At 37.8% G+C, this 24333-nt stretch overlaps 1 protein-coding gene across 1 annotated transcript in view; it reads left to right on the top strand.

The window, feature by feature from the left end:
- ARHGAP10 (Rho GTPase activating protein 10) overlaps positions 1-24333 on the top strand; it is a 141667-nt gene that overhangs the window by 96464 nt on the left and 20870 nt on the right. The window contains exons 19-20 of the mRNA XM_032186866.1: positions 8524-8674; positions 24117-24279. Of these exons, the coding sequence (XP_032042757.1) occupies positions 8524-8674; positions 24117-24279 (314 nt within the window). The remainder of the gene's footprint in view (positions 1-8523; positions 8675-24116; positions 24280-24333) is intronic.

The following is a 24333-nucleotide window of genomic DNA, read 5'->3' as shown; positions in this document are numbered from 1 at the left end:
GGAGATCAGGTTTGTGTGTTTGGCCATATTTGTTGCTTTTAATGGCTGTTGGCTTACATTTGTAAATGCTGCCTTTTAACCTCACAGGGCTTCTCATGCTTTTCATAAGAGCAAATACATGCAAATATTCTCATTCTGCATTATTTTTCGTTTAGTAACTAAGATTATGTTATGTTTTAGAAAGCTGGGTAATTGGATTGAGTATTTAATCTTTCAATTTAAAGGCTTTTTCTGTTGTTGTTCTTTTAAGTATTTCCTGTAACTAAACAAGATAGGCAAAGCTAATATGTGTAGCTGTAATACGGAAGGACAACCTTTTTTAAAATACTCTCCTTGGTGTGAGTTACAATAGGTGAGCACAGAAAAGAAGGTGAATATGCTGTTTCTGCTGGTGCGGTGGATAAATGTGTAGGTGTTTCAAGCCTGGTGTATTGTTAACTCTCTCATTTCCTCCAATGAATAAAATGGATTGCTTGTGAATGCAATTCACAGCAGTGAATGGGCTGCTATCAGGAGCATTCTTCTCGTGAATTGTTAAAAGGGGAGCGAGATGTGATACAGTGGAAGCTGCAGGCTTTGTATCAGGAGTGCTACTTTTAGAAAGGCTGAGTCAACAAACTCATAATTTGCAAGCGATCAAAGGACACGTGTTTCTAACCTTGGTATGTTCTTTTTTTTTTTTTTTTCCTTTCATCCTTCCACAGTTGTCCTCCAGACTGCAATGTCATGTTTTACAGGCTATGTTTAGTTTCTTCATTAAAGCTCCAATGTGAACTACAGGGTTCAAGGTAGTCAGACCAAATGAGTGTCTGTTAGAGTCTGCATATACTTCAGGTTTGTCTGAAATTCCCCTCAGTTCTACCGTCACTCTAATAGTTTGTCTGGAGCACTAAACCTAATCCTTTTGCATTAAAATTGGCAGTACATTATTTGATTACAATACTGGGACTCAGTGTCCACAAATCCCTAAAAGCAGTGTTTCGTTCAGTTATGGGTAGTCAGGCTGCTAGGCAGATTGTCTCTGCAAATGGTGTCTTTGCAGAGAAGAAAAGGCGGTCTTGGATTTGTTTGTTTATTTATTTATTTTAGAGCTTTGTGGGTTGTCTGTTGGCTCTCAACCAAGGGTGTTTCCTGTTTCTAGTTTTGACTTCTACTAGGGTTGTTTTCAAGCTGCACACTCTGTTGCACTGTAACTAAATAGAGTGCGCCAGGCAACATCAAGAGTATTATGGATGCTTTCTGGGTTGTGGCCCTCCAGAGGCTTAGCTTCAGGCATCTCTCAACTCTTAAGCTGAGTTTATATTTTTTTCAAATATAATGTTAGTGAATATTGTAAAAAGGTGTTTGTGGTATGTAGCGGAATTCAAGCCTCAAAATCCAAAGCTTCAGAAAATTTGCATCCTATGCAGTCTCACAGAAGCCAGTGTGCAGCAAATCGTATTTTATAGCATACGGCTGCTGAAGTTCCAAAGTTGGGATAACTACTTCAAGGCAGGCACATCCGTATTGAAGTGGACACAGTGGTAACTTAGAAAGGTAAGTGACTTAGATATTCTAAGTTGTTGATAATTTTTATTGAATTTTATATTTTCAAAAATGTTTAATATGATGTGGAGAAATAATGAGCTTCACATTATGTGTACTGAACACAAATTCTATGTAGATGTCAATAATTTCTAGTGCAAATGTTTTTATATTTCATTGAATTGTGTTTGAAAACAATAAATGGATCATGTTGACTAAAACCAGGAAAGAAACAGGTTGATCTAATACAGTCTTTAATAAATTTAAATGCAAAAAGAAAGAAACCACATTTTATATATAAAAAAAAGTTTTCAATAATGTTTAATTTTAGAAATTTTATTAAACTGTTAGAATTGATGCAATCTGTTTAGAAATACAACTTCTGTCTTTCCAGAAGTTAATCTTTTGTAATTGCTGTTATGATTGAGCTTTTAATTTTAGTAGCTCCTGTTACCTTCTGCAATCCCTTCAAATTAAAAAAAAATAAATCTGGAGCTGTAAATCTTACAGAATTGGATTTTATGGATTAAAAATTAGAATATTAGTGGCTGAGTTGCCCTTTTTATGTCAATATTTTAAGATGCTTATTTTCACCTTGCATATCCTGAAATGCTTCTATCTGCAGTAAAATTATAACTTAACATAAAAAATGTTACTTTATGTTTGCAGAAAATGGCAAAAAGAATGGCACAATGACTGTCTTCATTATTGTAAGAGGAAAAAATGCATGGGAACTGTATCAAGGTAAGAGCACATTGTGAATAACTAAAACGGTTTTTTTTCTTTCTTAAGCACTTTTGTCTCTAATATAAATATAAATATATATATATTTTTTACAGGTTGGTGGATCAAACCCTGAATTGAGTCTACATTACATTGAAAAGAAGCTAAGTCAAGAAAAGGCCATGGTGGTGATGTTTCTCTTGCTGTATCCCATTAGCTGCTAATTTATAGAATAGATTGACATATACTGTAGACAATTATAATGGAAATACAAGGAGTACAATAGCCATAAAATGTACGAGGGTAGAGGAGTATATGTGGCCTGGGTGGATGGCATTTTATATTGTTCAATAAACATCAGTTGAAGTGTCTGTGTATGTTTCTTTTATTTACCAACTGCAAATCAGCTGCTGAAGGGAAATTACCCAGATAAAATCTTGAACTGGTTTTCTTTTTGTCTTGAGAAATACTTTACTCTAAAAATATGATTGTCGTAGAGGAGGCTATACCCAGAGCTGAATTTCAAAGAATTCAAAGTAACCTTGCATGTTCTAGTCTCCTTTTGCATTAGACAACAACTTCTGGTACTCCAGTTCTTGTTTGTGTATCCAAAGAAAATAGATTCATCTTCTGTGTAGTAGGTGTTATGAGAGTGAATGAGGGGTTTGTCTTGCAACAGAATTATGGCACAGCTTTAAGCTGTTAATGGTTTTTATAATTTTATCCTCATTAGCTCTATTACTAAGCCTCCAGTTTTTCCCCCCTCTTTTTCATCCCACTCTGTCCTTGCTTTTGCCTCCCACTGATTTTTAGAAGAAATTTTAATTACCCCAGTGATACAAAGCAGACAGAGATGACCTGATGTCTGGGTCTTTTCCTAAAGTGATTCCTGGCAAACATACTGATATTCATTAATTAGTTCTGCTTGAGACCAGAATGAACAGATCAGTATCCTCTTGTAGCAGTAGAATCTAATCTGCATTTCCATGTACAACTATACATTTAGTTATAAAATTGTGGAATAGGCTTAGTTAAATACTCCTACCGATGGGTTTTTTGAATTTCTAAAATCAGCTCTAGCAAGAGCTCAGGATCTAGAGGCCAACACTGTTGTTGCAGATTAAGAGGAATCTGGCAAAATTCCTTGGGCTGCTGCCATATGGATCTGCTGGTAGAATACAGTATGATAATATGTTGAATTTGGCTCATTACTCTCAAGAAATGCTTCCAGAGACTTTGTGGGACACCGGTTTAGGAACTGGAATGGTTGTGTGTAGGGATGGTCTTGGGCTCACTGTTGTAGAGAGGGCTGTTATTAGCGGTACATATCCAAGATGGTTTGTGGTTTGTTTAGCCCTATAAAGTATCTGTTCTGTACTATTGCGTAGAGAGAAATAGGTCAAACATGCCGCAGTTTTAAGTAGCTCAACAAGAGTTTCATCTTTTTTTTTTGTTGTTGTAGCTTTTGCACTGCAGGCTTGGAGACTGATCCACCACTTAACACAGTGTGCATCTTTAAATTCCACTTTCATATACAATCAAACCTAGACAACCATTTAAAATAGTGAATGAACTGGGATAGGAATGACTAACAGGTTTATTGTTTGATAAAATTTTTGGTCTGTTTTCTGTGCATTTTGAGCGCTACGTGTCAGTGTTCTCCCATATGTAAATTGTTTCGCTTAGCATCCAGGTTTGCCCTCAAGTAGATGAAGAGCAGAATGCTAATGCTTCTGAGAATTAAATTGTAGAGAAGTATTCTATAAATCTAGAGCAGTTTGGCCCTAGCCACAAAAACTATGTAACGCTGTATGTGATTGGGAAGTCCTTAACCTTGGAGGCTAGTTTAATACATTTTTATTGCTTCTTGAATGAGGTAATTCAAAGAACAGACTTCATTCTTGTCTTTGTGTAAGCTGTGGTAACTTCTGCAATACAGATGAGTGATGATGGTAGGTCTGATTTTTTTTCACTTGAAGGGAGGCTTTATTTGGAGCAGCAAAGAAATCTTCCATTAAATAGCATGTTCCAGCCCTGTTCTCCCACAGAAGGGATTCTGCCCTACTGCGGTTGCCTTGTGATGCATCTGAGAGCCACAGCTTGCAGTGCAAGAAGAGATTTTGAAACTTAGTCAGGTGTGGTCCCATATTGTTCTGCAAGTAAGTCAAAGTACTGAAATGTTAGTTCAGTTGTTGGTGCTCTTCTAAGCCATTACTTGTATGTGATTTTGAATTTTGTCTTCTGTGCATAGGCAATGTACTGATAACAGATCTCTCATAGTAGGCATCTTGTATTAGTCTGTGAAACATTTATACAGTATTTGAAAAATCAGTAAGGCTAAGAGCAAAATTGAATTAAACAAACCCCAAACATTTCTCCCTGCAACTGAACTAAAATATGTGTCCATTCCCCCCATTCTCAGTGAAACATTACAATGCTTCTGTCAGAGCAGCAGAAAATACCTGTTTAGGTTTGATGAAAAATATCTTGTCTATTTAAACAAAGCAAACTTAAAGAAAGTGTGGAAGTGAAGCTGAATACTGTGCATGCATATCTAAGGGCTGAGGTTGATCTTACACTTGCTTTTCAGATGCTCACCTTTGCAAAACTATGGTTTTAGCTGTAGCTTTGGCATGCAACTTAAAGAGATTGCTGCTGCTGAAAATGCAGGTCAGGATGTATTTAATTTTAGCTGCATTTAATTTTATTTTCCTAATGGAAATAGAAGAAGGAAATACCAAAGTAAGTACCAAATACCAAATAGTTAATGAGCAGCTTGAAAGAGCAAGACTGATTCCAAAACTTTTTTTATTTGTGCAACATGTGAGGGTGTTTCCTGCTTCTTTTGTGTATTAAAAGAAGAAACAAAAACAAAAACCCAAACCCTAGTGATCTTTCTAGTGGTGGTGGTGGGCTGTTGTTTGTTTGTTTGTTGTCTTTAGAGTCCTACAGGGCAACTCATGTTGCTTGGTGATTTCAGTGACACTTTCAGTGTCTCAATGTGCTCTGGGTCAGTTTGCTCTGCAGATAGTCAAGCAGTTGCATTCTCTAGTTCATATCTAACCTCTTTCAGGAATCCCTTCTCTATGGAGACACGTATTAAACATGAGCACAAGCAAAGAAGTGCTAGACCTTATAGCATTGCTTCAAAGGGATGCATGAGTGAGAGGATGGAGTTCATGCGTACCCTTGCCCTGGTCTCACTGAGTGTAGAGAGCGGCTGGACACATGCTGCCCAGGAGTTCTCTGCTCCTTAGAAAACAAAATCTCACTTACTAATTGTAGCTCAGAAATGAAACTTTCTAATCATCTGCCATGCCAAGAAGGTGAGAGGTGAGTGAGGCCTGATGCCCACCTGAGCATTTGTCTGCAGAAGGGAACTTGGACTGCCCAGTACAGTTACTGGTTGGCACTGGGGTTGCACAGCAGTACTGTGGGAAACACTGGTGCACAGCTCTGCTGCTGGCAGGCCTGAAAATATTAACAGTAGAGGTGGTATGCTGGTAATGCATATTTTTAGCCAGTTTTTAGCTATGGCCATTTCAGTGAAGATCTAGGAATTTCTGAGAAGAGGAAAATCAATCTTCTGAGAAGTTCCTGACAGTGAAAGAGAAGACTCAGTGCCACTAAATTTTGTTGGTAGGGGAAGGATGACTCTTCTGGGGAGCTCCTGACTGTCTGGCACAAGTACTGTTGCGGAGTTAGTTAGCATGTGTTGGAGAAGTACTGCCTGAAGTGGAACTTCACTGCTTGCTTGTTATTTCTCCTGTTTGTTGTGTAGGTTTTTTTCCCCATATAAAACAGAACAAACCACCCACTATTTTTTCACATCACAGAGCGACTTACAGTTAGAAATTTGCTTGGATTCATTATCTGCCTCCAATTCATTGTCCTATTGCATGTCTGGCTCTGGTTATCGTTAAGTAAGAATCCCCTTTATGGTTTTCTTGATTGTGTTTTGCTTTTGCGACTCTGTTACTCATGCTAGTAGTTTTATTAGAATATATTGAAATATTTCTGAGAGGTGCTAAAGAAATTTACTGCAAGCTATGCAAGTCACCTAAATGCATATGCGAAAGCTCATCTCTTTCAAGCCAGTCCTGGGGAATACTTGTTCTTACCATCATTAATTTCAGTGGAGATGCCTGGTTAAGGCTGTACAAATAAATACAGCTGGGGAATGTGACATATTAAACAACATGCTGCAACCTCTTGGAGGAGAGTTATTTAGCAGAGGGTCCAGACACAACATTTAGTCCATGAAAAAGATGGCATTTAAAATTTTTGGTGCTTTTGGATTTTTCAGAAGCAAATATTATTCCTAAAACTGCTTAGTCTAGCCTTGTGTTTACACATAAGGGGGCAGTGTGGTACTGTTAGCCAAATGCCATGTAGGTGCATGTTAGATTTCATTATTACATATTGCATCATGGTTTAAAAAAATAGTTTTAGCACTCTGAGCACAATTAGACCTTTGTCACTGTCTGAGAGAGATGCTGTGTCTGTGCAGGGGACAGCACTTTCTCCTTTATAAGTACTTTGTTTAGAGTGAGTTCCTTGCTTGATTTTGGTGCTCTCTCATAATCCCTGTACATTAGCATGTGAAGGAGTGGGAGCCAGTTTTCTTGTAACTGGGATGGGGAAGTTCAAATTTCCTCATTTTCCCTTCTCCTCCAGGGTGACATTCACCTTCTGGGAAGGAAGGTAGTATTTCCACTGGAACATTTGTATACCATGTATAGGCTTCCTGCCTGCTGCTGCCTATTTTGGGTGATACGATCTTTCTTCCACGGTTCTCATGGAGAATGATGTTTCTGATGATTTTGTACACCGCAGTCATCAACCTGCCAGGATGAAAGTGATCATTAAGTGGATATAAGCTGGTGTATATGTGGGTTCCTGGGTCATTTCATTTCTGTATGTGTAATATTCAGGACTAACAGGCCAGCATATAGTCTTATAATTTTGACATGATGTCTTGACTGCCTTACCACAAGATGATTATGGCATTTTTCTCATGCATAGAGTAGCCTGGCTGGCTTTTAGCTTCGTGCTGCAGCTGAGATATGCTGTAATAATCCAAAAATGTGTTATCTGTGGCATCTCTTTCTGACTTCTGCATGAATTTCTGCTTCATAAAAAGCTTCTCCTTTGAAGATTCATTACAAGTCCCCTCTTTATAATATTTCCTACATGGATACCTGACTACATAAAATTGCAGGGTAAAAGAGCACCACATGCTGTTTCATTATGTCTTGTTATATTACCATGTTGTGTTACTGCAAGGTGCCCTACAGACACAGTTTTTTTTTTTTTTTTTTTTTTTTTTCGTACAGGTGCTGTTTGTGTTTTTCTTCATCTGCCGGTTTGATTTTGATGAAAAATTATGAAGCTAATTTGTTCATATGAATCTGCCATGATCAGTTGTAAAAGGCTGCTGTTAAATTGTACATTGGTGTACTGATAATTTTCTTGAAGTAAATCAGCATCATTAGACTGTGCCTTGTATGTGTCAGTTAAAAAAAACTATCAGTTTGAGCAGATTTGTGTTACGAGTTAATCCAGAGAGAGCTGGCATGGTATTTTGTATGGAGGGGTGATATGCTAATAGCCATGACTCAAAGGATAAAATGGTGACAAGAAATGCAATCCTTTTTATATGTGTCTTTGTGAGTATCATCATTTAATACAAATATGAATCAATATACAATGGTTGTCTGAGAAAAATCTCACATGGTATGTTACTATGGTATCTTTCATTAAAAATCCCTCCCCTCAAAATTTTTCCTTTGCTGTCTTCAAGAATATGACTTTTTTTTTTCTTTCTTTTTTTTTTTTTTTTTTATAACTGGCAGATATTATAGTGATATCATAAATTTTGAAAACTAACATGGATATTCTGGCAACATTATAGGTCCTAGCTAAAATTCTAAAACTTCCTGGTGGCTGGTTCATCTCCCTCTTTCCCCTTTTCCTCCATCCTAGCTGGCAAGCATGGCTGCACATATTTTGTCTTTGGATTAACTGATTTGCAGCTTGGTTAAAGTGTAGACAGTGTTCTTGCTTATTTTCATTTTATATCTATTTATTTATTTATTTTAAAAGCACTCATTAAAGACCCACGGCATACTCTCAAACTTGAAGGAATGGATTTTTGGCTCCTGCCTGCTTTGAATGAAATCCAAAACAAATGTTGTTTGATAATGGTTTACAGTTGCATTACACAGGTTGCTCTTTGTGATAAATAATTAACACCCTTTGTGTTCTTGATTGCAGATTTTCAAAACCCTGCCTGATGCCACTTTCCCTGAGCCAATCTCTATGCCAGTGTCTCCTCCAAATGCCCCACCAAGGCAATCGAGAAGACAAGGACAACGTATTAAAAGGCCACTGGCTGTGTACAATCTCTGTCTTGAGCTGGATGATGGTAAGATGTTAATAACTTTTTCGGTCTTTGCAGCATATTGGTGTTATTGCATATCCTATCTTCAGTAGGTGTTTTCATTTCATGTTTCATTTGTATATGTGTGTGCATGCACATACATGCTTGTTTAATTGCTTTGAAACATGTAAAGAAACAAGGAGAGTACAGGGAAAGGAGAGTATAGAGTACTGTCTTGTGGCATATGTTTAAAAGTAGGGCGAACTGTCTTAAATATGCTTTTTTGCTTCTGAAAAAGAAGCAGCTCCTGTTTCTTTGGGGAAATCTCTTTGACCTCTACTGAAGATTACACAGCCATAAGATAAATGGAGAGAGAACTAAAATTAAAGCAAATCTTTTATGAGAAGAGCTAATGCACTCTACTGTTAAATTCATCTGGATTAAAGGCTCAGGTCACTGCTGCACTAGAGAATACTAATACTTCACTTGAATCTGTAATACCTTGGTGTTACTAGCAGTAAATACTCGTAAACTTGTCTGACTTCAGAAGAAAAAAAAAAATCTTGTTTTAGCATGCAGTCTGCAATAGCAGCATACAGAGAGGCAAAGGGTATACATCATATATTCTGACTGTTGGCCAGAGAAGTAACCATTTTCCTGAAATTTCTGTGCTTGGGGGTACATATAGTACTGAAAAGGCAAGTCCTCATTTTGTGCTACAGATTTTCTCCACCCTATCCCTGTTCTCCCTACTGATGTTGTTAGTCAATTATCTTTTCACATGGAGAATCATGGGATTAGGGCACAAAGTCCAGTTATCAGCCAGTGAAAATAAACAGGAAGATTTTGAACTCATGCAGTAGCATGAGATTTGCTGATGAACTGTCATTAAATCAGTGGTCAACGGTGGTTAATTTGTTAAGGAAAGAGCACAAATACCCACAACAGCTGTAAGTGCAAATTTTAGATATAAACTCAGAACAGTTTATTGTCTGAAAGCCAGTTTTATACAGTTTGCAAGAAACTCAGCACGCCTGTCATCAGGTTGAATTCACTAGAGATATGTAATTTCTGTGCCTTTCTTTCCCTGCATCAAATATGCAATGAAATGTATAGACTAGAAAGTATTTAAGGTACATCCACTTAAAAAGCTTACACTGTGTTAATTTGAATAATCTACCAAAAACTAAGAAAGCTCTTGAACTGTATCTGCTGCAATAAAACTAACCTCTGTTGGGAGAAAAAAAAAAAAAAAAAAAAAAGCCAAAAAAAAAACGAAACCAAAACTGAATACGCTCACAGAGTTGTTTACATCTGATTTTGAATGTGAATCACAGCAGGTCACAAGAAATACCACAGCTCTTCTCCAGTTCTGTGTCTCAAAGTGTGCACTGAGGACGTGGCTTTGGCCCTGACACAGTGGACAGAAAGTATTTGATGGGTTATCCTTATTGTAAGATCCAAAAATGCAGTGATACTGTTGAAAAGTATGTGATAAACGTTCCGTTTCTCCTGCATACAGTCCATACTTTTGTCATTCAGGTATCTGAACATAGAGGAGTGGGATAGTTATAAGGCTGTAATTGTTGCATGGAAATTTGGTGCTTGTCTGGGAGTCGCAGTGTGGTGCATTGCAGACTAGCCTAACAAGCTGTTACACGTGGTTCCAGTCACAGTTCCAGGACATAGAGCACTGAGTTTCAGTGGGATCTGAAAATAATATTTCTCCTTGTGACTTCTAAAAAATATTCTCCATAGTATCTCCAGCTGCTACTGAAGGTAGCAGTATTGCAAATATGATGTTGCTAGAAGCCAGCTTTTGACAGGTCCAGGCTACATGCTAGCGCGTACTGTATGTGTGTCTTAGCTGCTCGCTGTGTCAGGAAGGCAGTCAGGAGATGGTGCAATGGGCACTTATTTGGCAGGTGCATGGCACGCATTGAAAGGTGGTACTTTGGGCCGGGTTGCATCACTGCAATACCTGAGGAACTACCCCACCAGATTGGTTACATGGTACAGAAATCGGGCAGGCTGACTAATTATCCAAGCGCCGAGGAGAGCTCGCTGCCTCCAAGTACGCCCCGTGGCCTTCAGTTACTTTGTTCTTAGGAGAGGGGGGGAACGAATAAAAGTGAGCCTGGGCTTCGTTCCATATTTACCTAGTTTCTTGGCTAACAAATGCATGTTTTATAACTGCTCTTTGGAAGATTTTATCCTGTGTGTGTTTTTAACAGGAAATTAAACATTAAACCCCTTCCCTCCCCCCTTTTTATTCACAATGGCATGAGTTAAGCGCCAGGCATAAACCAGTGTTTTGTATTTCCTGGATATGGCAAATAATCTTGTTTTAAAACAAGTAGCTGATACATATTTATATGTAAATATATTTGTAAAGAAATATATCCCTGAAGTTATTGTAATTATATACAAATATATTCTGTGCCTTGAAACTCGAAGTACGTTGGAGACGAAATCTCTCTGTGCTGGAAAACTTCTTGAGTGTGTTTCTCTTAGGATTGTTATGCAAACCAGGAAATTGTTAGAAAAGCGGAAATAAGTCTTTAACTATCAGCTGCTCCAGGGAGTTAACAGGCTTCGGAATCCACTGCTTGAATTGGAAATGCAGGGTTCGGGCCAACTTTTCTTGTTAAAAGCACGTTTTCAGTCAGGAGGCTTCTTGACTGCACACAAACTGTATGCAGCAACCACCCAGAAAGGGCTGTAAGTGGCATAAATATTGATAGATATAATAGTGGAAGAACACACACACAGTTTGATAAAAATCTTTATTTTGCCTTCTTGTAATTAGCTGTGCTGGGTCCTGATAGAGCATAGATTTTCCTTGTACTTGGCAATTAGGTGATTAAACCTATTTGCAAACAATTCAAGTGTTGTATTTACTAGCTTAAGGATCTTCATTTCCTCAGACAAATTTAAATCAGAGATTATGCTGTCCATTTTTCTTTCAACTTTTTTCCTTTATAGTAAGCCAATTAATAATTTTTCGTTCCGAAATTTTTCAGCATCTTGATGTCTTAAATAGAACTACACGTAATGGAGAACTGGGAGCTACTTTCATATGTGGCCTAATCCCAAAGTTCTTGCTTCAGCAAAATGCAGATTTGCCTGAGATTTGCATTAAGATCACTTCCAGAGTTTCGTGCTTTCTAAAGTGAATACTTGTTTGTTTGTTTTGAAATAGCCTTTTTAATTTTAGTACCAGTATTATTGGAATGAATTTTAGACTGAATTAAGTAGCAATGCAGACACTCCTGTGGCTTACAGTCCCAGATATGTACAAACAATTTTGCATTTGCTCTCTCTCTATGGAGAGAAAGTGTTAGCTAAAAAAGGGAGATATTTACATGGTTCTTCTGAACATGCCATTGGGTCTTTATTTTCTATTTGGATGATCAGTACTTATTAGAAGAGAGCTCTATTTAAATTTATTCTAAAGGGCAATGCAAAGTTACAGTTTTGTCCCCTCACACCGTTATTTTAATTTTTATATAATTTTCTCTTCTTGTTGCAAAATATTTTTTTTTGCTTTGTTTATCTTTTTCTGTGCTGGAGATGTAGACATTATTAAACTATTTAGGAGAGCCACAAGAGCAACACAGCAAGAAAAGTCCTGTGTAAAGTAGGAAGTACAGTGCAGTCCATCCAGATGAGCAGACAGTCAGCATGAGTTTCATAAATCACACGTGGAGTCAAGAAATTGGTCTTGCATGGCAATTCATCCAGTTGCGGAACAAGTTGTTTTCTAAACAGAACAGAGTATATACGTCTTAAGCCACAGTGCCTGCTGATTCCTTATTCTCTTTGAATACTCTCTAGATGTCAGAATTTGTCATTGGCATGTACATGCACATAGCACGTGTGTGTTATGGAAGGGCTTGTTTGTTTTGTTCTTAAGGTGTTTGTCTCCCACTCCCTGCTCTGAAACTCAGGAGGCATATGGGGTGTTTGCAATAGCTTGCTTCTGCTGCTATAAATTAAAAATTGTATATATAGTGCTTTAGAAAACAGATTTTTGTGTAGAGTTTTAAAAGAAATCAAAAATTAGAACTGCTGGTTAACCCTTTAAAACTTTGTGCTAATTTGTATTACCCTCTGAAGTACCTTCGGAAGCTGAAGTATGAATGGTATTTTAGCTTATTTAGGAGCAGCTCTTTTTGAGGGTATTGGAGTGATACAATGCCTTAGATTGGGTAGTGTATTAGTTTGCATGAGCTACTGTGGCATTTGGTTACATCAGTTACATCACTTCATCAAAGCAAAACGTGATGCGTGTAATAATTATATAGCTCCCATGAATTATTCCCTCTCCCTGCTCCTCCCATCCCTTCCTGCCCCAAACAAACAAGTGAAAAAACATAGACTTTATTTGGAATTACTGAACATAAAACCTGGAAGCCTTGGATTTATAATAATGAGATTGGTCTTCAGGGTTGGAACAGTCCAGAACTGCAAGGTTGCAGGTGTGAAACCTGGCCTTGAACTCTTTCTATTTCTGAATCTGCTGCTTGGAAGTGTTTCTGTAACCTGGCACATAGCAGGGGAAATGGAAAGAAAAGCAGCTACATAGGCATATCAAAAAGCCATAAGGGCTTGCAACACTTGCTTACAAAGCTATTGTTAACAGCTGAGCAGAACAGACAGTTACGCTGTTACAAAATAGGTACACCAGTATTAGTTGTGAGGGGAAGATCAGGATGATTGCTGTTTGCTATGTAGAATTTAAGGTAGTTCATATTTCACCTTGCTGCAAGAATAGTTCCTGCAATTCAACAGGATCTATCACATCTTTTTCTACCCAACGGCTCTGAGTAGGATGAGAGCTGAAAAAGGCTTTTTCTTTGTATAGCATTTGCCAGTAAAGGTGAAGCTTTTTCTTAGGTAACAGTATGTGTGTGTAGGGGCCCAATTTCCAATCTGATAATTAACTTCTGGCTGGAAAGCTGTGGGTCCATAGAAGGTACCTATTTTTTTTGAAAGTATGGAATAGTTTTGGCCCATTCTTTGTATACACAATATACATTGTCTATCTATTACACCTGTGAGTAACTACGTGCTACAGCCTACTTGCTGCACAGTTATGTGAAATCAAAATTAGCTGTCATAACATGGTAAACATCTCTTTAACTTTTACTTCTTTTCAAATGACGTGTCAAATCTTTGTGGTTGGTGTGAAAGTCACCCCAATATCATCACCAGTACCTGTCTACTTTCCGTATATGAAATTCAGAGCCTGTAGAAATTTTTAAAAAATAAACACATCTCCATGTGCTTGTACACATGCACACAAAAGGGACTGGAAGCGCAGTAAAAGGGAAAATGAATAGACTAAAACTAAAATCTCAACTTAAAGGAGTGCGGAGTTCAGGAGGGAGGGTCAGTCTTTGCTTGAGGCCAGGCATTAATAAAAATCTCTGATCTTCTGTAATAATCATTCATCTCTTTAATTCTCTACCTTCTGCACCCAGACATGCAAGGGCACATAATACTGTAAGAAGGCCAATTTTGCATGCTAAAAGCCATTAATCCCAGGCATGGAAGTCACTGACATGTCTTTGCTACAAGCCAGCTGTGCCCTATCCAATTGCCGTTGGCTGAAATTACTTTTAACCCAACACACAAGACTGCAGGTAGAACGAAGACTTGACATAGTTCAGCTCTTCAGTCAGTTTCCTATGGATGAGGCTGTGCATTTCACTGGACAAGGTGCTTCCTCCCAAGGACATTCTCTTGCTTCCCTTGGTGACAAAGATAGGAGGGAAGAACTCGGAGGAGAGGGAGTGAACTTGCTCAAAGGCTGATCTGTGCCTTAGAGAACACTACTGCTCTTCCTGATTTGCTCCCAGTCTGTGTCAGTCTTTGCCATTCAGTCAAAAAAAAACCACCACCACCAACTGTATTCCTGTGTATATCAGTGGCTGAATTGCCAAGACAACAGAAAGGAGAAAGAAAAAGAATCATAAAGAATATTTTCATCATCTTTGGAGTTTTTGATGCCATTTGAGGTATGCTACTTAATCATGAAACTTTTATTAATGATGATAGCAGATGACAGCCTTGTTTGATCTGCTTTAGTTTTAAAAGTCCCCATTGCCACTGATGAGACAAGAGCTGTTCTGTTGTTAGGTTTTGATACAGGTCTGGACCATAGGTAAACGTTGCCTGAATTTATGGAAACCCAAGACCTCTGATGCAACAAGAAAACTATGAAAACTGTAGAAATAGCCTACTTATCTTACTATATGTCTGAGTTTTCAGGAAGTAGTTGCAGTTCATCTCTGTATTTTACAACCATGAAATTAATGTGTGGCATCTGGCCAGCCTGGTAAAGCTAGAGGTCACATGTGGTTTCCTGCCAACCAGGCTCTGGTAAAAAAAATGAGTAATCCTTGAGTTTATGTACCACTCTTATTTTCTCAGCATACACAAATCAAAAGAGGAACCCCCCTGCACGCTTGTATCTGGTTTCTGCTGTGTTTCAAAATTTAATTACATGATATAAATTAACCACCCTACTCTTCTATCCATGACTCTGTCAATGTTTTTTTCCACAGCTTGAAGAATAAGCTGAAATTCTTCACGATTTTTGGTTTTTAGCTTGCTCAGCAAAAGGCTCACCTACAATTTAGGGTTTCCTAGAAGTAAAGGAGTAACATTAGCAATACTTCCCATGAATTTTGAGAGACAACCTGAAATGAAAGAGATATTTGTCGAAATAACTACCTGCTATTACAAATAAAGTATATGCCTAGAAATATGCCTGCTTACAGTTGATCTTTACATTTTAAAAATAGACGAGATGGTATCAGAAAAAAAGGAGGGCAAAGAAATGGACCCAAAATTCCAGTTGTCTATAGGTAACTTGCAGGTGAGCACTTTTGTCTCTTGCCTATCTGCAGCTTAAACATCCACCTTTCTGGCTACTATTCTTGAGTTACATCAGCCAGTCTAGACACAAATTCTTTCTAGTGCAGCTTCCTCCTTTTTCTAACATTTCTGAATCATTATGGAGATGGGATAAAACTGTCTCTCTGCAGATCTACCATGTGCATAAGATATACATGCTTATACATGCACACATTTGAAAAATCTGTCAAAGTTGGTCTTTATCTAGGAAAAAAGTGTAGTCAAATGTAATTGTTGTGTTAATTATTTTGTCTGAGAGGAAAAAATAGCTGGCATAAAGATCTCATTCTTGCTGCATGTGGTTTGAAAGCATGGAACTAATGGATATGCAGGTTGTGCTGTCCGTTTTCTCACTGAAGGTTATGTTGGTTTTAGAGTGTATGAGTCTACTGATGTCTAAATTTCAGGTAAGAAATAATAGCATTTATCTAATCATAACAGCATACTAGGGCAGTACTGAAGTGTGTAGAATTTGCTACACAATGAGGATAATTAATAATTTTTGATAATGAAATGTGGTAAATCTATTTTTTGAGTGTTTACAGGCATCTGACCTTTCAAATACTAATTATTCAGGAACGCCTAAATAACTCTTTGTTAATTTTACTATTGTCCTGGTTTCAGTTAGGACAAAGTTAATTTTCTTCCTCGTGGCTGGTACACTGCTGTGATTTTTCTTAACCAAACAGTAGGTCATTATTAACCTGTTTTTATATGATTTAGTTCGGAAATTCATTTGTTTAAATAGCACAGTTTCTGAAGTTTGGAGATGAGTAATGAACAATTCTGTTGACTAGTTTTAGTGGTTAGACAAAAGTACACAACTTCTTTATTTACTCAGAAATAAATGACTTCATTCAGAAATTTAAAGATGCGAAGAACTAAAGAATGACTAAGTTCACCTGGTGCTTGGCATGATTAGCACAGGATGGTTCGTGCTCTGAGTAGTGAACAAAAGATTGCAGCCATGCCTCTAGAGAAAGGCCTTTCACAAATACAACTCCGTTACTCCTTTCTGGAGTGAGGATACTTGAGGAGGTACCAGCAAGGTGCAAATACTAAGCTAGAGTGAGCTAATGGCACCTTTTATATGGTTTTGGCTGATTAGGTAGGTTAATCGTTTTCTTTCCTTTTAGATTAGACGTGCTGCTTCAGAATAAATTCGCTTTTGGTTTCTGTTATGAATCTGATGTGAATATTCTGGTTCCCAGTACCAAGTAATTTGTTTTGACTTCTGTTGACATTGTAACCTAACTGGATTTCTCATGTCAGTACTTTTTATCATACAGGAATTCTTAGAGCATCTTCTAAAGAAGATAGGCTTATTTTTGATGTACTGTAATGCTGATTTAGCTGCCTTTGACTTTTTTATGTGATTATTACTTCATGTCATGGAATCACTTTAGGTTTGTGTTGATTGTGTAAGACAAGTAATCTGAAATTACATTTTTCATGTCTGTTTTCTGTGGTTGTTGAAGCTCTAGCACACAGAACTAAGTTCTCACTTGGCAGTGAGTATTTTAGATACTCATACTTCTTTTCTAGCCCTAATTTATGAGATTCCTATTAAAATGAAAGCATAGTATGTACGCACAAATTAACATAAGAGCAAAGCTACTTTCTACTTGGTTTACCTTCTCTATTATTGTGGAAAGTTAGCTATTTATGGTGAATGAGTGTTTGTTATCTCTGAGCTGGATGCAGCTGTGATGCTGATGGGGAAGGATGGGTGGCTGCACAGCAGTGCAGCTGCTGCTTCCCCATCTCATGATACAGAAAATATCAGAGCTGAAGGTGGTAACAGGGATCTTGCAGCATCTTGAATTTACTCTCCTCAGTAATTCTCCCCAGCTCCTCTTGACGTATGTGACTTTGTCAAAGTGGAATAAGTCATGCCTTTTACCCTCTTATATTGCCATTATTTGGGCATCTGATGAACATTTAGAGAATACACAAGAGATCCGTTCTGCTTGCTCTCTGTGTATCTCAATAGAAACTGTGGTAAATTTCCCATTTACTTCAGAAACACTCATTTTCATAAACTGCTTTCATCCTCTGGCTACCCTTAAACTATATAGACATTGGTTGTAATGTTGATGTTAAGATTAGTCTTTCTTTTAATAATAAAGTGTGTAATTCTTTAGTTTACTTAAGCTGAGGTTGAAAGAAACTCTGTCACTCAAGCAAGTAACTGATAATGTTAGCTCTCTGGTTCTTGTAGTTTTTATTACATGTTTTTTTCTTATTTAGAATTCTTGGAATAAAGTAAGGATCTGATTATTGACACTGCCAAAGTATTTCAGTTTCTTTCAACTTAGGATGCCAACAAAAAATATTCTTAGACTAGCCAGATGGAAAAAGTCAAAAGAAGGCAACTGGGAGGTATGTCATGTTCAGTTAGGTGGAAGCTGAGTTCAGATTTCTGGTATCGAGAGTCTGAGAGCCTTTACTATCTGAGGCTTATCCAGACAAAAAGGAAAAAGGAATTAAAGGCTATATATTTGTTAGAGAGAAGCTAAATAATATAAGCCTCAGCCCATATAAGTGCTTTCTTATCTTGTGTGGATTTTTTACTTTGAGAAAGGGTGACACATGGATTTAAAAAAAAAAAAAAAAAAGGCTATTTGCATCAGAAACTGAATAGTAAGTAATACCAGCTAGACACAAACAGTAAATGGTGAGGATCAGCCCAAACTGTTTTATTTTCTAGTTAGAACTGGTCTGAATTATGAACAGCCATAAAGACAAAGCACAGGTATCTGTTGCAGAGGCACAGTGAAAGCTGTAAGGATGGATGAGTGTTGTGATTAGAAGAGTGAAACAAGAAGATAATTTAGATGACAGTTTAAAAGGATCTGAGCAGTCAAAAATTTTAAATAGTATGCAAAAGGTGATGAGAATATGAAACAAGTTTTAACTCTGTTGAGAGTAAAATTGGTTCTTATACCTGTTTGCATAGGATGGGGAGCTTGTAGAAGCAGCTTAGAGGCAATTCTATACAGATGGCCAAGCAGAAAGCCAAAGGAACTCAGAGGCTTCCCACAACTACACAGAAGGTGAAGAGATGATGGCTGGACTGTCAACAAAAAATTATGAGACGTCATGCAGGCTATTGCTTTTATTCTGAGAATCCTAATGCCCTTCATCTGGTCTGTCACAATTTGGTATCCAAAGATAAGTGTGTAATGGGAGAGCAAAGGGGATTGACATTTCTGGTGAGAAAAAATAAAGGCACCAAACCCACCATAAAAATATAAAAGACAGATATAAATGAGCTTCATTACAGAAATCCCATCTTCCCTATTTTATGATGTAAGAACTCATTAGAATTCAAGTGTTAGAAAAAGAAAAATGGGAAGTTTCTGGAGCTCCTTTTCGAAAGGACCTGTCAATCCAATGTGGCAGTCAGCCTTTACATAGAAGTGGGAAATCTGACAATGTTCTCATTGTAGAACAAACTTGGAGGTAAAGAGGAGTCAGAGGAGAGAAACAGAAAAGTATTAGACTATCAATATTAGGCAGCCTATGAATTCTGAAATCAAATGAAAAATATAGATATGGTTCAATTCCAGCAACATAGTTAACACACTCTAGACAACTAAATTTTAGACTTTCACACTCTAGACTATAAAGATTTTTTTTAATCTCCAACACCGTAGGATCTTTACTGGTTCCACAAAGAGTAGGAAAAAAAGGAAATAGCTAGCAGTTAGTATACCTTACAAGTTTTTAAGAATTCTTAAAGAGAAACTGAACTGGGAAAACTGATATGGGATTTATAATAAGCAGGGTCAAGCAGAAATCTTCACAAATAGACCTGTTGCAAAGTGAATATTTTGAATAATGTGAAGCCATCTAGCTTGTCCTAAAATGTTGTCTGGTAATTGGTTTGTGTAGCTTAGCAATGTTAACTTTTCAAACATCTTGTCTCATGCCAAAGGAGTTCAAAGAACCTGGAGGAATGTTAATGTAGCAGCAGTATTTAGAAAGGTAAATACAAATCTTTGATAATATATTTACATATATTTACAGTGATGACAATGGCAGCTACATTGGAGTTATTGCCATGTTCTACCCTGCTAAATTTTTCTGCTACCTTGTTCAAGCAAAATAAGTTTGGTTGTATCAAGGAAATAAATTCACAGATCTGAGAGGAAAGTTGTAGTCCATGCCTACAGAGTGGAGAACTCTGTCCTGAAAAAAATGGGCACTGCTAAGTCTGTCAGTCCCAATGGACAATCGTCTCATCATAAACTGTTAACAGTCTTGTGGCAAAAGAAAGTGCAGACCTCACATGCACGAGCAGGGGATTGATGAGTATGAGTAAATGGTGAAATTCAACGCTCACTGTGGCACTTGTGGGACCACAACAAAAAGTTAAGAATTTGGATCTGCTGTACACTCTTCAGTAAGAGCTCTGGAATAAAGGAACAGGTTCATAAAATGGGTACACAACCCCAAAACTGCAAAATCCCATTCAGTAAGAGATTTACTGTTAAAATTACAAAGCAAATTGTTTAAATACCTTCACACAAGAAAACAAAACAAAACAAAACAAAAAAACAATTAGTGTTGTTTATAATGTGGGCCTTGCCTCAAGTTAAGGCCAACAAATTGAAGGTACGTGCATAAATCAGTGAATATGTTAATGAATTAACAGCCAGTTGATTCTCCATTACTTCATGTGCTGATGTCTTCCGACAAAGACTCTCTGGAAAATATGGTTTGGTCCAACATGTGGACATTAATTGAAAGTAGGTTATTAAACTTAATAGAGAGATAACTAGAGACAATCTCATGGCCTCTGCCATGTACAGAAGTCCAGATGAGATTATGTAACATCAGGAAAACAAGCTAGTCCTCTCCAGTTTTCCTGTCTGTAGCGGTTCGGAGCAGTCCAAAATACATTATATCACTAGAAGAATTTATTTTATTTTTATAAAAAAAGATGCTAAGTAGTGGGACATTAGGATGTATTTTTATTGTATCCGAAGAAGGTATCTTCATATATCCTGTTGATACATGGAGAAAATACCCTCCTAGTCTAATTCATTGGGGAAAATACCTTAGTATTTTAATGTTTATGACATAGCATGTTGATTAAAGGTGATGGAAGGCCCAAACCCATTTATACCTGGGTATAAGAGATGCAGAACATAAGAAGATATAAAATTTACATAAGGAAGTATAATTTCTGATGTTCAGAACATTTTGTAACCAGAGTGAAATCTTAGAATCATAGAATATCTTGGGTTGCAAGGGACCCACGGGGATCATCAAGTCCAACTCCTGGCTCCACACAGGACTATCCAAAAATCAGCCCCTATGTCTGAGAGCATTGGCCAAACTCATCTCGAATTCAGGCTTGGGGCCGTGACCACTGCCCTGGGGAGCCTGTCCCAGTGCGCCACCACCTCTGGGTGCAGAACCTTTCCCTAACCCCCAGCCTGGCCCTCCCCTGTCCCAGCTCCATGCCGTCCCCTCGGGTCCTGTTGCTGTCCCCAGAGAGCAGAGCTCCCTGTGAGGGAGCTGCAGGCCACCATGAGGCCTCTCCTTGTGAGGGAGGTTCAGGCCGCCATGAGGCCTCCTCTCAGTCTGCTCTGCTCTGGGCTGAACAAACCAAGGGACCTCAGCCGCTCCTCAAACATCTTCACCTCTAGAGTCTTCACCATCTTTGTAGCCCTCCTCTGACCACTCTTCAATAGTTTTATGTCTTTTTTATACTGTGGTACCCAAAACTGCATACAGAGATCAAGGTGAGGCCGCACCAGTGCAGGACAATGTGCTGGATGCACATCTTTGTACTGTTGAAATTAGAACAGTTGCTATACTTTGAAGACTTAGTGTTTGAACATATATTGATTTTAATCATGAAAGTGTGCTAGATGATCATTAGTCATCTGTTTTTGCAGTTATACAGAATAGGCTTTTCCTGAATAAAGATATTGTTTTACTTTTCTGATGTTTAGAATTATCTGGTTTTGTAACTTCAAGTATCTTTAAACATGTTTTTGGAAGTTGTTTACTTAAACCCACAGTATTTAGAAGGTGTTTTCCTGTTTAAATACTTTTTTTTTTTTTTTTTTTTTTTTTCTTCAAAGTAAGTCCTTATTCTTGAGAATGCAACACAGTATTGACCATGTGAAAATGCTGGCTCAGGAAGCAAGGGAAGGAAGAAGTAAAACTGAGAGAAGATGTAATTCTGAGTTTCGTTTATGATAATGTCAAATGCAATTGCTTGCATATTTCAGTGTATAATGTAGCATCTACTGTGGATGGTGACTGAAGCGTGCAGTACGTCTTTTTCTGTGTGCTCTGAGAAATGATTTGAGAGAAAAATCTTCCCTTTTCATAGGGGGTGTGTGCTGTCTTGGTAATACACTATTGAAGAATAAGTTAATATTCCTTCCTAATGGTGTTTCAGTCACGTTAAGTGGATAGTTGAGTTAAACATGGCTTTCTAATATGGTGCATGTAGTTTGATAGTCTGGCTTGCTTTAATACTACTGTTTTGAAAAGAAATTTCAGTGAGGTAAAAGGACTTAAGCCTATTTAGTTTTAAAGAGTTCAGTTTCTTAATAAAGTAAAATTGCAGTATTACCGTCTAATCTCTCAGATGTTTATCATTGTGACACATACGTCTGCAAATGAGGTGTAATGAATTAGTTTTTACCTGACACTCCTACAGCTCTCATGTCATGTCATGTAGACGTGAGCTGCAGCGCCCAGGCCTATTGCAGAGGGACGGGGCGGCGGAGCTGCTGCACAGGGCTGGGCTGGAGCCAGCGTGACTCATGTGCTGAGGCTAACATTCTCCTCCTCACGGCTTATCGTACTTTGTTACTACAGGCTAATTTAGAGCCTTAAATTAGCAGCTACTTTAGGGAGAAATTTTCAGATCATCACTTTCATCATTTGAGTGTTTTTAGTTGTATGTCATTTGCCTCTCTAGGGAAGTTGTTCTCTGAGAGTTACTGGAGGGGGTGTGGATGAGATGGCTGGGGAAGCAGGTGAGCATTTACATTAGCTTTCTGCTTTTTAATCAGAAGGGATCAAGCTCTTTGAGACAGTAATGAAGTCGCAAGGGTGATTTTATCCGTGGAAGGCGGCTTTTCATTGTTCACATTTAATTTTTGTTGCTTTTTCTTTAAGTTATTAAAGAAAAGTAAAAATAAATGAAAGAAATTTTTGCAACAGCACAGCTCAGCTCCATGAAGCTGAATTAAACTCAGTTGTTCTCTGTGCAGATTCTAATTCATTTAGCGTTAGAAAGTAATATACAGGACTTGGCTTTGTACAGTAACGCGTATAGAAGATACAGCTTTTCAAGCTATCACAGTATTTTAACAGCTTTTGATCCAATAACTGTGATTGCTGTGGTTTTTCATTCTGCCCCCAAAGATTCTGGTCCTGAAGAAGCAGAACTCATACCGTGGCTGTGTAGGGTCAGCGTTATCGAATGTACTCTGGAGGGACTTGTGTGATGCTGTGGGCCATGCTCACACGTATGAGTGGGAGTAGAAAGCACAGAAGAGGAAGGATGGGGTGCAGGGAGCCATGTAAAGGGTGGTTGGAAATGACCCTTATTCCTGTTAAATATTAAAATTCTGAAAACAGCCACAGGCTCCATTTGAGACTGCGGACTCAGCTGTGCTGGACACTTTAATGTTTGCAATTGTCCTCATTTCATACGACTCTTTTAGAGCTTGTAAAATGTGCAACTGATGTTTAAATAATTTTAAAAGGAAAAACTATGTGGTTGAAAGTTAGCTTTTCAGTGAAGAATGTGCTGTTTGGCTAGATGTGTCAGCATGGTTTTCAGTGAGCGCCGTGCCTTATCTGTATCTTTTTCGTACAGTTCATGAGATAGGAATGGTGTTCCTTTAACTTTTTCCTAAGCAATCATTTCTGAATATGTTGCCTCCTGAGTGATGTTCTAAAAGTAACCTACATAAACAAATAGTAGACCAGAATACAAAGAATTCTCTTAAAAGCAATACCGTTAAAAAGGAGTAATAAAAGTAATGTTCATGGATATCACATGTTGGTTAATGGCCTGTTGTTAGAGATCTCTGCTATTCTGACCTTTCTAAATTTCATTGTTTCATGTTTTATAGGATTGTGCTTATGGTACTTGAGAGCAATCATTTACTAAACTGTGTATCAAATTACTTTTAGAAACCATTTTTAGAGAGGTGTACAAATGTGTACAGCCTCAACTATTTTATTTGAAGGATGCATTTGTCTTAAAACAACCCCCCCCCCTCCAAACTCTAGCATTTCATCCACATAAAATACATGTTGAAAAGGGGACCAGGAATACATTGTTACATGAAGACAGCCTTGTGATAGCGATGGTGGAAACTGAGCTGTGGTACCTTTTGGGGAAATGCAGGAGGATTGCATGTCCTCCAAAATAGTCTATGAAGATTGGACAGTAAGATTACTCTTTGTACGTATTTTATGGAATTGTTACCAAAGTAGATTTGACTCTTTAGAAGAGTTTTTTAGTATCCTTCTGATTTATGCTGTCTTTTTTTTTTTTTTTTTTTTTTTTTTCTAGCTGACACTCACAGCTCTCCCAAAGAGGATACTCCAACTGGTAGCATGGATTCTCTTTCTTCCCAGTCTCCTACACCTGCATTCTCTAGTAGCCCTCCTGGGCTCCTGGACAGAAATCACCTTATTATGGACAGTGGAGATCTTACAGACTGGGCAACAAATCTGTAAGTAACCCGAATATTGAATATTGATTTTTCCACTAGAGTGATCAGGCATAT

The sequence above is a fragment of the Aythya fuligula genome, chromosome 4, assembly GCF_009819795.1.
Source record: "Aythya fuligula isolate bAytFul2 chromosome 4, bAytFul2.pri, whole genome shotgun sequence".
Lineage (NCBI taxonomy): Eukaryota > Metazoa > Chordata > Aves > Anseriformes > Anatidae > Aythya > Aythya fuligula.
Note: the sequence above shows the minus strand (reverse complement) of the source record. Positions and strands in the feature narration are given on the sequence as shown.